Genomic DNA, 12,939 nt, shown 5'->3' with positions numbered 1-12,939 from the left:
GAACGGCTCTAAATCTCACTCATCACCACACTGAAATCAACACAATCCAGATTGCCGTGATAATTCTGCAAAATACTTTATTTGTAAGCTTGCTGGGGAAGTAAAACTTGGACTTTTCCTCCTCTGACTGGATGAAAAGCAGTAAGTATGAGCTCCCAAGCTGCTTCCTTCTGTTGTTGTTGTTGTGGTTGTGCTTCAGTCTGCATCCCGGCGTCCAAAGTCCACCCAGCCCTGGTAGTCCCGATCTGTCATGCATTCAGAGTTCATCATCTCTGTGAACAAACCATTCCTACATGAATCACACACACAAAGCTTCAGTGCACAGGTCGGGGAATTTCCTTGGATTTCTGCCCATGCAGTCATTTTTAGTATTTTTTTTTGCATCAGGCAGACACAAAGCAAAACACAAACACTTTCACACCCCGGCATACCTGAGATGGCTTGCATTATTTGTTTGGTCATAATCTCGCGTTCATCTTCCGACAGGTGTGGCCGCCTCTCCACACGAGTCTGAGGCGCCGGCTTTGTGTCTCTCGCCTTCTCCCGCCTGGTTAGAAGCCGCTGTAGGATAGTCGCCTCCTTCGCTTCTCCAGCTGCAGAGGGTTCGGGTGAGGAGGCTGCACCAGACACAAGCAGTGCAGCCAGCAGCGCAAGAACCAGGAGAACTTTCCCTGACATGTCTGTGTGCAACAAGAACGAACATCATCCGGTAAAAACACACGTATAATCACTTAAAGCTACTGTACATGACAGTCACTGTACCTGTGAAGATGAAGTCCAAGATGGGTGACGCCTTTGGTGTAAATCTGGTGATTCTGAGCAGGTCGGCTCTTTTATACCTGCGGTTTGTTGTAGGTGATGTGAAATCAAACACACAGTGCAGAGTGTTGGATTGATTGGCAGATGGATACGTTGGGAGGATGTACGTAGAGGAAACGATACACCTCCACAAGGACAAGTCCATTATTGTGATTTACACTTACCTGGAAAGGCCTTTTCTGCCCTGCAATAACACTAAAACAAGTCAATGTGTTTACATAAGAAATCCAATACTCATTTAGGACCTGTGGTATCCAACACAAATAAGCTCATGTACCAATGCAGCCACTGAGGACGAATGTGGGATTGAGGTGATCAGATTTCTTCCCTTAATTACACAATTATTCCAACATATGACGTGGACAAAAAAGAAACATGGCATTTCTTTGTAGTAAACATCCTGAACACAGTATGATGGTTTTTTCACTTGTCCTTTAAAGAAATTAAAGCTGGATAATGGTGATGATGAATCTGATTTGAAATTTGCAGTTAAATGATCGGTTCAGGGTCGTTAAGCTTAACGTGCTCTGGCCTGTACTTTCCAGGTAACGTAAACACAAAACCTTTTAGCAAAAACACACCAGAACCACCTGGGTGACATAAATGCTGTTTGCATAGCTGCACTATAGATCTGTTCCTCAAGTGGCCCAGTTCTGCTGCATCTAGTTTCCACCGGCAACCCGTAACCAGTGAAGCTATCGTCTCTCTGAGGTGAGTGACGAATTGTGCGTCGAAATGAGGTGACATCAACACAATAGAATGCTTAAAGTGCATACAGTCCCTCAGGATGTTGTTGATGAATGAGGAAGTGAAATGTTAGATGGTGAACTTTTAGGTCGTAACCTTTAATAATACTGTACAGCGAAGATAATCGCAGATCTGACACCGATGTGACATTTCAGTGACACACACCCACTAGAAAAATCTGATAGGGGACCCAGATGCTACTTTCTGCAGACAGTTTTCTTCTTTAACCTGTTGCTCAGGTTACAAATATACACACCCTTTTAATCAGACCTTGAAATATCACGCATTCTTTTACAGCAATACATTATGTTATGAAAAGATACTTCTTGGGGCAACTTCTATTTTAATCAGTGCTGGATAATGATGACATTTTCTACATGTATGCTGCGACTCTGAGCGCCGTTTATTTCTCTGTATTAAGTGATTGTTATAACACTGGTATCTATTCTCTGGTTAGGTGGTCGTCCCTCTCTGTCAGGCAGGATAAACACTACAGTAGGTTTTATTATTTTGATAAAGCTTTTGCTGTTTTTTACCCTACTACATTACCTGCTGCATGCTAGCTGTTTGTACCGAGTGTGGAATATCTAGTTCTGTCCGCTGTTTAAATGTTATAATTGTGTTACTAACTTTGCTTTTGAACATTTTTATTGTTATCTGAGTTTCTTTTTTGTGGATCGACTTCTTTTATCTTTTTACAAGGCTGCATCGTAAATGAGGCCTCTATACCTCAATGTAATCGAGCTTAGAAAAAAGGTTGAATGAGGTCAATCAGTGTAACTTACAGAATTCCTTGCTTGGCAGGTGAAAATTCACCATGATTCTTTTATGTTAATTAGTAGTAACTTATACTTCATTATCAGATAATTATATCATTTGCTTACATCCAAAAACAGGGCTGTCAGTGCATCTTCGAGCTGAAAAAGGAGCATCTTAGCTCAGGATAGCAAACTTCCAGAGGACAAAGGTAGACTGGAGCACACTGATGAAATAGTAACATGTAGTCTGCTTCAACCACATGCACAATTGTCATGGAACAATCGACTAAACGGGGTTTAAATAGATGATATATCCAAAGGGGAGAGTTGACAAAATCATTTTAAGAACACCATTTACAAAAAGAAATGACAATGAGAAGTTGCTGAATCCTGAATCCTACTGACATTTAAACAAAACTAAGTAATAATTTTTTTTATAAAAGTAAATTTTAAACATGTACACTGGAGGCCATCTCCATCATGGATGTAAGTGAAAGTCAGGGCTCTAAAATTATAGCGTGCAAAGCGTTATCTGTCAGGTTCCCCGACTGGGTGTGTTCCACTGCAGATTGAGATGATTTTTTAGATTCTTGTGTCACTCACTTTTGTTTAATCCTGACCACATGTGAGATAAACTTCACAAGAAAAGGTGTGGTGGAGGTTTGTTTATGTGTGTTTGGGCGGGGTGGGGGGTCTGGCATGCAGTTCAGCCCTTTGTGTAGAAAGAGAGTTCCTCAGTGATCGACACCAAAAGTATTAGCTCTCATCCACTCCCTTTGGTTGGCCAGAGAAGACAGAAATATCTTTAACTTTTTCTAAAGAAAACAGGGATTACAGAGAACTGGTTGTGGTTAAAGCAAATCCAGTTCCTCCAGATGTACCTCTCTTTGACATCAGTGCATTATGCAAAGTAGAATTTGAGCTGTTTTGGAGATGACTCTGGTGCAGTTTGAACATGATAATAATGATGATGATACAAGTCCAGCAGCACAAGCAGACAAGTAGAGGTGCATTTGTTTAGCGCTGTTCATACAGAAGACGGTACAACAATGAAAACAACAGGAAGGAGGAAAAAGATATTAAAGCCAAAACCACTGCTTTTAATCCTCCCTGCTGTTTCCTGGTGAACAGGTTGGCCTTGCTTTTACCTCGCAAAGCACCTGCTGCCTTTGATTTATGAGATGATTTTTGCTTAATTAATTATTTTTGTGTTAAACTCCGATTTATGGAGTCACAGGAGTGCCAAATCAAAATATAAATAAATAAATGTGGAAATATAAAGAGAAATAAATAAATAAATAGGAAAATTTTGTCTTTGCGTTTACCTTTTCTGTTTTTGTCCTTTTATTTATTTATTTATTTCTCTTTATATTTCCACATTTATTTATTTCTCTTTATATTTCCACATTTATTTATTTATTTATTTATTTATTTATATTTTGATTTGACACTCCTGTCACTCCATACAGATTAGATACAGCTTTGTTGAATGTAATCTAACTTTACTATCATGGGACACAGTACAAAGACTATAAAGGGCAGTGCACATTAGTAAAACATTAAATAATATACATATTTCTTGTGTGTTTTATTTCGTTATTCTTATTGCTTCGGTTTGGAACAGGTGCACAATGCGTGTCACTGCTCATTATACTATGAATAATTGTGTTTGTAACAAATGAACGTCTTGAATCTTGAATCCTGTATGAATTACTTTAGTGGCTTTTGTTGGACTCAGAGGGTATTTTGCAGTATGGAACAAGGTTAAATGTACATATATTTGGTTCAAAGTAATACCTCAAAGAATATTTTTATTGTATATCGCCAATATGTGCTGCATCCTGTGATTCCAGGTACAAAATTAAAGTTATGTGTGTTTGAATTTAGATTACGTTCAACTTCACTGAATATAATCTACCTTTATAGATTCAAATTTAATGTCATTGCACACAAGTTCAAGTCCAAAGACAACAAAATGCAGCAGAAATTGTCCAAAAAAAGTTATAAGATAAATAATAATGTAGGAATTACTTCGTCGAGGAGTTTTTGTTAGACTCTTGCAGTATGGAACAAGGTTACATGTACACTCAACAAAAATATAAATCCAACACTTTTGTTTTTGCTCCCATTTTTTATGAGACGAACTCAAAGATCTAAAACCTTTTCCACATACACAATATCACCATTTCTCTCAAATATTGTTCACAAATCTGTCTAAATCTGTGACAGTGAGCACTTCTCCTTTGCTGAGATAATCCATCCCACCTCACAGGTGTGCCATATCAAGATGCTGATTAGACACCATGATTAGTGCACAGGTGTGCCTTTGACTGCCCACAATAAAAGGCCACTCTGAAAGGTGCAGTTTTATCACAGCACAATGCCACAGATGTGGCAAGATTTGAGGGAGTGTGCAATTGGCACGCTGACAGCAGGAATGTCAACCAGAGCTGTTGCTTGTGTGTTGAATGTTCATTTCTCTACTGTAAGCCGTCTCCAAAGGCGCTTCAGAGAATTTGGCAGTACATCCAACCGGCCTCACAACCACAGACCACGTGTAACCACACCAGCCCAGGACCTCCACATCCAGCTCTGGTTGACATTCCATGGGATGGATTATCTCAGCAAAGGAGAAGTGTTCACTATCACAGATTTAGACAGATTTGTGAACAATATTTGAGAGAAATGGTGATATTGTGTATGTGGAAAAAGTTTTAGATCTTTGAGCTCATCTCATAAACAATGGGAGCAAAAACAAAAGTGTTGCGTTTGTATTTTTGTTGAGTGTATTTACATTTGATTAAACATCTATGTGTGTTTTTATATGTGTGTGTTGCATCCTTTGGTTCCGGATGCAGAATTTAAGTTAGATGTTCATGTATGTGTGAATTTAATGTGTTAGAGAAAGAACCTACTGACTTTTATTTAAGAGTCCAAAAAAAGGCACAAATGATTGGATAATTGCAATTTTTTTAGATTCAAATTAGATTAAACTTTATTGAACATAATCAAAACTTGTACATTCACCTTTACTGTCACTGCAGAGAAATGAAGTATAAAGACAAGGAAATGCTGTATAAAATGCTAATCATAAAGTTGAATCATAATGTGTAAATATATATATAGATATTGATGTATTCCATCCTCTGGTTCTGGGTGCAGACATAAAAACTGTGTGAACGTGTGCCTTTTAGATTCAATTTAACTTTATTGAATATAATCTAACTTTACTGCACAGAGTAGGCTACACTTACTAAGACAAGGAAAAGCTGCTAAAAAATATAATAACGCATAAATGACTTTATATAGCCTATTATACATATATAAAAAAAGTGTAAATAAATTTGAAACAATGCACCAAAGACTGCATGTTACAATGTTTAAACAAGTATGGTGTTACACAAAGTATGGTACACAAATATGTTCCAACAAAGCCCCTGCAGTGAACTATTTATTTATATATTGCATTCTAAATCGAACTGCTTCTTTCAAATGGGATCAAGTGTAACCCCAGGATTGTTTCTTAATTAGTATTCTTGTCATTTCAGCCTGTTAAAGGATGAATGAGGTTACAAAACCATTAGCTGTGTGTGAGGATGCGTATCAGTCTGTATATCAGCTTTAAGCCACCCAACTGGATTTTCGAGCCTTCTTTCCACGCAGCGTCACTAATGCTTCTGTACACACCTAATGACTTTTCAAACAAACTATTATCTGCATACCGAGCGTCTTTGTGACCCGGAACCTGACGCTGTGTGCCTCCTATAAAACACCCGGAGGTCCGAGGCTCCATCACTCCTCGGAGACTCTCGCATCATCAGCAGCAGCAGCAGCAGCAGCAGCAGTAGTAGCATCAACATGTCTGTCGTCCAGCAGCGCAGCTTCAGCGCCCACAGCCTGTCCAGCAGCAGCCGCAGCATCTCCAGCGTCAGTCAGGCCGGAGGATGGATGCAGCAGGGCCGCATCTCCACCGGGCCCTACCTCGGCCAGCGGGCGTTCAGCGTGTACGGAGGAGCGGGCCAGTCCGGGGTCCGCATCTCCACCTCCGTCTTCCCTGCAGATTCCCTCAGCCCGTTCGGAGGCACCTCAGTGATCGGAGACGAGAAGGTCACCATGCAGAACCTCAACGACCGCCTGGCCTCCTACCTGGCCAAAGTAAGTCACACTTTGACCTGCTCACTTCCCTGCACTCCTGCTGTGCAGTCATCTGCATCTTTACGTGGTCACAAAAATGGTTTTGAGCTGCTCACATGCACGCGCACACGCTCACGTAACTTTAATCCTGCACCCGAAACTAGAGGATGAACTTTATGTTGGTGATGTGCAACAAAATGTTCATCAAGCTGTTATTTTGCACCAAATATAAATGTGTATGTAAACCTTTTCTGTACTCATTTAGAGTAGAAACTTGGCTCTCAGTCCTCAGTGATGTTTTGCACTTCAGTTTGCTCTCATGGAAACAAAGGTGTGGAAGTACATCTGGTCTGATGCTTAAAAAATGCTTTTTAAAGGGGAACAGAGCATGGATAGTGTATTAACTCTTGTGTATTTCAGACTGAAACACTCCCACTTACACTTCCAACCAAAAGTTTGGACACACCTTCTCATTCAGTGGTTTTTATTTAGTTATTTTATACATAGTAGATTAATACTGAGGACATCAACACTTGAATATAATACTTATGGAATTATATTGTAAACAAAAGAGTGTTCATCTTCAGTATTAATCCACAATGTAGAAAATAATCAAAATTAAATAAAAAGCACTGAATGAGAAAATGTGTCCTAACTTTTGACTGGTAATACAAATTTACTTTATATTTGATATTAAGAGTCACTAATCGCAGAAATTTCTGATTTTAAAACCCGTAAAATACATCACATATCTATGGATGTAAGGGGCACATTTTGAAACTTACAAAAACCCATAAAATACAACACTTTACCAAAAAGTGACTCAAAATTCACAGCAAACTTTAAATTAGCTCCATAAAATCACTTACAAATGCTGATGACACTTGAAACATCAGTATTAATCCATTTATTTAAGAGACATTTTGGCACATTTTGGCACATTTTGAGACGTAAAGTGCATTTTGCTGATCAGCTACATTTTGGTGAGTAAAGTTTTTTTTTCTTACACTTTTACTTGAGTAAAGTTTTACTTCCTCAAACACTGACAGAAAAGATCAGAGAGGAGGCAAAGGAAAGCAACAAGAAAAGAAACTGTGAATTAACCGAGCAGGAAAAACAGAGCAGCTTATTTGTCGGTTATAGGTATAATCTACCTTCATGATGCAATGTTTCACTTTTACACTCATTAAAGCATTGCATTGTCATCAGCGGTGAGAGAAAAACCCCTTAGACATTGACTGGATGTGTTATTGTCTGCAGGTGCGCTCTCTGGAGTCAGCCAATAGGAAGCTGGAGCTGCAGATCAAAGAGTTCTATGACAAACGAACTCCTTCTGTGACCACAGATCACGCCGGCTACTTTGCCACCATCGCTGAGTTGCGAGATCAGGTACTTTTCACATTCTGCATGTCAGACCTGCACATTGAAATGACCAAAAAGACGTTTCACAGTGCAATAGACAAGAATTGCAAGCATGCTTATTTGCTGTGAGCCAAAAAGTCTGTATTACCCAAACATTTCTGCTCACTGATTTCAAATGTCATGTTGAGAAGAAGGAGAGAAGAGGAATAGCTTAAGCCTTTTAAAGCAAAACCAAATGTCACAATGCAGAACCAGTCATTAGGATTCACTCATCGGTCTCTAATGTTTTTGCTTTTGGCATACTTGCAGCTTCATGCTCTTTGAGTTGAGTCATGTTTTGGGCCATAATTATGTTGTTTTAAATGCAAACATGTCCCAGGTGCATGTAACATGACAGCCGTGACAAGGATGATAAGAAAACAGCTTTGTTTTTGTTTTTTTAACATTGATGCTCCCAGACTGGTTATGCAACTACACTGCTCTGAACAACATCCAAAGAAAGCTGAACTAGATTCCTAGTTCCTAGTATAGATTCCTGAGTATTAATTTTAAAGAAGAGCAGCCTAAACATAGCATAGAATAAAAAATGACAGTGTGTTCGTTTCTCCCCACTTAGATTGCAAGAAGACATTCTGAAAACCAAAGCGTCATCCTGCAGATTGACAACGCTCAACTGGCTGCAGAAGACTTCAGAGTCAAGTAGGTTTGCATTCCTGTGTTGCTTCATGTTGCAATTCATGTGCACCCTGTAATAAAACCATTACATACTGTGAAGGTTTTTGTAATTGTAGCTTGTAAATTTGCAGAAATGAAAGTTTAAAAATGCTTCAGTTTATAGCATCCACACATACAGGAAGAGCAGACAAACTTAAATATGTTATTTCATTTCAACTGATGATCACAGAAAATCTTAATGAAGCATGCTTTCCCTGGTAGATATGAGATTGAGCTGAACATGCGCACAACGGTGGAGGCTGATGTGGCTCGTCTCCGAGGAGTCCGGGACAGTCTCACACTTGGCATCAGTGACTTGGAATTGAGGATTGAAGGCCTGAAGGAGGAGTTGCTGTACCTGAAGAAGAACCATGAGGAGGTGAGAAGCATTTTGTGTAACACAAACATAGTGTCTGAGCCATTGTTTGCGATGAAGTGACGCCATCTGTTGGTGGTGGAGATTAAAACGCATCCTCTGTGCGTGCTGCAGGAGATGAGTCAGGTGAGGATCCAGCAGAGCGGCAATGTGAACGTAGAGGTGGACAGCGCTCAGTCCGTGGATCTGACCAAGGTGCTGGAGGAAATGAGGGAGCAGTATGAATCTGTGATGGTGAAGAACAAGCTGGAGCTGGAGAAATGGTTCCAAACTAAGGTGAGAAGAATTAAAATTCCCAAACAACTCTGAATGTGGAAAGTAGGATGAAAAAAGGTGACATGCTTTTAATATTTGTGTACAAAGGTGGATTCTCTCCAGACGCAAATCATCACTCAGACGACCACTGTGAAGGAGTCTTCATCGCAGCTGTCAGAGCTGAAGAGAAGCTACCAGAGCTTGGAGATAAATCGGCAAAGCCTCCACACAGAGGTAAACCACAGCTAGGGCAACAGAATGCAAAAGTACAACCTTGGTTATACCAAAAAATGTCATTAAAGCGTTGGTTTCACACTTTTTTTATTTCTTAAAACATTCACATGTGCATATGTATAGTGAAAGAGGTTTGACTTAGTGTGGCCTTTTCTCTTATTTATACTGTTCTTTAAGATCTTGTCTAAATGTGTTTTTAAAATAGGTAAAGGAGGACAAAATTCATTTTCCTGCAGTAGCAAATACCAACAAATACCACATACTTCACCAACAATAAAAGTCTCACATGAAACTAACTACTTTAGTAAAAGCACATAAGAATTATCGGGTAAAAGTCCTGGTTGGGCCCTCTGACTCGTATTATTATTTGTGGCTTCATTACATTATTAATCGTGCACCATCAGTGTGTCAGCAGCATGTTGCTGTTTCACTGCTGCAAATGAATCCACTATAAAGTCATTTTATATACAGGGACAGCAGATAAATCTGACTGATGGAGAGATGAGTAGTGGAAAAAGAAAAAAGTTCCGATTAAAAAAAAAAAAAAAAATCTGTTGTTAGTTTTTGGACTTTCTCTCTAATCTTTGATTTTTGGTGAAATTTTGGGTTATTTGAATATTTATTGAAAAGGAAATGCGACACTTTTAGAAGGAAAAAATTAATATTTGATGGTGCAACTCATAAATGTGGCCTCAGCTGCACCCTGCTTCATATAAGAACGCTGCATTAATCTTTAGTAATGTGCTGTATTTTAAAAAATGTTTTCAACTTAAAAGTAGCTAAACCTGTCAAAAGAATGTAGCGGAGAAGAAAGTACAAACTTTCCTTCAGAAATATAATGAAGTGGAAGTAAAAAGAAGCATAAAGTGGAAAAAATAATATTCAAGTAGCTCAAACTCGCACTTATGGACAGGAACAAACACCAATGTTTCTCTTTGGTCTGAATTAATGCAGAATTCAGTCTAAAACTGTCAATGCAGCTGTGTTTATGGGAGTAAATTGCTCAAAATTCCTCTCTACTCTTTAATTAAACCCCAAATACTCACTTATGTGTATCAAAGTTGCATATTTAGACATTTGTTTCCTTCCTGCCTTAAAACGTCTTAGATGTGCCTCTTCACTGTTGCCTCCTCTAGTATGTGCAGATCTATGAAGTCACCGGCTCACCTACAGCTCTGTTCAAACACTATAAAACTACTCCGTGATACACAATGGAAAGTTGTTCAGCCATGAATGTTAGAACCAGAAACTGATTCTAAAGAATAATAATGATGCAGAAAGCTCCATCCTGAAAACGAACAGAACTGGTTCCTTAGATTTGTCACGTATGAAACCCTGATAGTCTGAATCTGTGCCTCTGAGTTTGCAGTTTTGGGGTAGAAATGCTCTGATGCTGTGTAAACTGCTTCTTTCACTCATGATGCATCTTCTAGCACTTAAAAAACACCTTATGGCTGTGTTATCAAGACTAAAAAGTCGATTTTTACAACTTAAAATGGGATAAATTTTGTTTAAGCTTGTTTATTAGCCAACAAAACACTCACAGAGTGGACTTTGCAACTCAGGAAAGTTATGATGTTGGCAGTATTTTATCTTTTAACTACATATTTATGAGGTGAAATGCAGAAATATGACTTTGTAAAGCAATTTACACAATGTGTTGCAGCTGAGGTTGAGCCTGGTTCCACTTTTTTGTTAACTTCTGATAAGAAATAACATTTGAAACCTATTAGAAAGGACTGAATAGAAAACTTAGTAGTTGTGAGCCTTTAAGTTTGTGTTTTCCAGATGCACCACAACACAAAGTGATAGCCTTTAATGCACCTCTGATCACACTCACATGAAGCTTTCCTAATGTCGCTCCTGTCTGTCCTGCAGATGCAGCTGCTGCAGCAGAATCTGGAGGACGTGAAGAGTCGCTACAGCATCCAGCTCAGCCAGCTGCAGATGACCATCACCGCCCTGGAGACGGAGCTGCAGCAGATCAGACTCTCAATAGAGCAGCAGCAGATCAGCTACAGCCAGCTGCTGGACATCAAGATGAGGCTTGAACTGGAGATCGCAGAATACAGGAGGCTGCTGGAAGGAGAGCAGACGGTTCAAAAGAAGTGAGACATGAAATATTTCAAAGTGGAAGTCGTAGGCCGACAGCTAAAGCAGTGAAATGTGTTTTAAAATGATGTTTGCTGTCTGCACAGGTCTGTGGTCATCAGCAAAGTGATAGAAAAAGTGGAAGGTAAGATCCCAGTCCTTTGTGATCTTGTAATAACGCCACTGAATTGGGCTCCTTGCAGTGTGACTCATTGTTTTTCTCCTGTGCAGAACACAAACCCCACGTGGAGAGGAGAGTGAAGACCATCGTGGAGGAAATCGTTGATGGAAGGATCGTGTCCTCTGAAGTTGACACCCAAGTGGAGACTATTCAGTAACACTTAGCTCAGCCCTGCTGCCTTTAAGCTTACATTTTTACTTCAATTTGACTTAAATTGTCTTCAGGCTATAGCTATATTTCACCTAGTTGGGGAAAAAGCACTTATGTTTCTTGGCATTTTCTTTCTTTTCTTTTGATTGGAAATGCAAAGTTGCAGCGAGGCACAATCTTTACTTTTGATGAGCAGGAAACCAAAATATGATCAGAAAACATTGATGAAGATGTAACATTTGACTTCGTTTTATCCTACATCTAACTGTTGTTACTTTTTTATTTTACAAGGGTTGTGAAAGGCTTAAATACGATGAGCTAAAGTCACAGAAAGAAGCTGAAAAAGCCTCAAAGTTTTCATTGCATGGGCATAAGGTGTGCATCTTCTGTATCTTTGCTCTGGTGAAAATCACAAGAATCTACAAAAATAAATCAACAAAAATGAAGCGTTTATTTTGGTGTGGTATTTACAATGTAGTTTAACTCGTGACCACCAGGTGTCAGCTTTGACTTTCTTTCTCTGGCAGTGGAGTCTTGGCTGGACTTCAGCTGTTTGTGTAACTGCACTCTGCTTAAGTGGAAACACATTGTTGCTGCACAGGAGAACTTTTGGAAACATGATTAGTTTCACTCACTCAGAGAACAATAAACTATGGTCATGTACAAATAGTGTGGAATCAGGGCACATTAATGATGCCATTTTTAAAACTGCAGAAGCTTACACAAAGGAAAACTGTTTCCCAAAGAATAAAAAAAAAGAAAAAAAAGTGCAACACAGGGAGGACTAGACAGGAGTACTTGTGCTCTAAATGTTTGAAATAGTGGTTGAGTGAGGTTCACAGGTATCTCGTTAGTGGTGAAAGAAATATTGAAATCCTTCACTTACTTAAAAGTATGACTAAAGCAATGTTAAAATACTCCATTACAAATAAAAGAAATGCATGAAAACTTCTACTTAAGTAAAAGTAGATGAGAATTATCATGTAAAAGTCCTGATTTGGTCCCTCTGACTAATATATTTTATAGCTATATGACATTTTTACCTGATTAACAGTGAAGCATAGGTGTGTCGGCAGCATGTTACTGTTTAGCTGCTGCAGCAGGAACCGGTTAGAACC

General features: G+C 39.1%; 2 protein-coding genes across 2 annotated transcripts; one reads left to right on the top strand and one right to left on the bottom strand.

Moving 5' to 3' along the window:
* Window positions 1-60: 60 nt before the first annotated feature.
* LOC110960383 (cholecystokinin) lies at window positions 61-1,007 on the bottom strand. The gene is made up of 3 exons (XM_022207611.2): window positions 763-1,007; window positions 432-680; window positions 61-272 (listed from the first exon to the last, which is right to left on the bottom strand). Exons 1-3 carry the CDS (start codon window positions 962-964, stop codon window positions 196-198), a joined length of 528 nt encoding a protein of 175 aa, XP_022063303.2. The 5' UTR covers window positions 965-1,007; the 3' UTR covers window positions 61-195.
* A 4,859-nt stretch (window positions 1,008-5,866) lies between these two features.
* LOC110960375 (keratin, type I cytoskeletal 19-like) lies at window positions 5,867-12,267 on the top strand. The gene is made up of 9 exons (XM_022207601.2): window positions 5,867-6,479; window positions 7,719-7,847; window positions 8,437-8,519; window positions 8,757-8,913; window positions 9,025-9,186; window positions 9,274-9,399; window positions 11,278-11,507; window positions 11,598-11,635; window positions 11,722-12,267. The coding sequence occupies exons 1-9, from the start codon at window positions 6,183-6,185 to the stop codon at window positions 11,826-11,828; spliced, it is 1,329 nt and encodes a 442-aa protein (XP_022063293.2). The 5' UTR covers window positions 5,867-6,182; the 3' UTR covers window positions 11,829-12,267.
* Window positions 12,268-12,939: the final 672 nt, after the last annotated feature.

Source organism: Acanthochromis polyacanthus, chromosome 3 (genome assembly GCF_021347895.1).
Source record: "Acanthochromis polyacanthus isolate Apoly-LR-REF ecotype Palm Island chromosome 3, KAUST_Apoly_ChrSc, whole genome shotgun sequence".
In the NCBI taxonomy this organism is placed as follows: domain Eukaryota; kingdom Metazoa; phylum Chordata; class Actinopteri; family Pomacentridae; genus Acanthochromis; species Acanthochromis polyacanthus.
The sequence above is the reverse complement of the archived record's forward strand: the minus strand, read 5'-3'. Positions and strand labels throughout refer to the sequence as shown.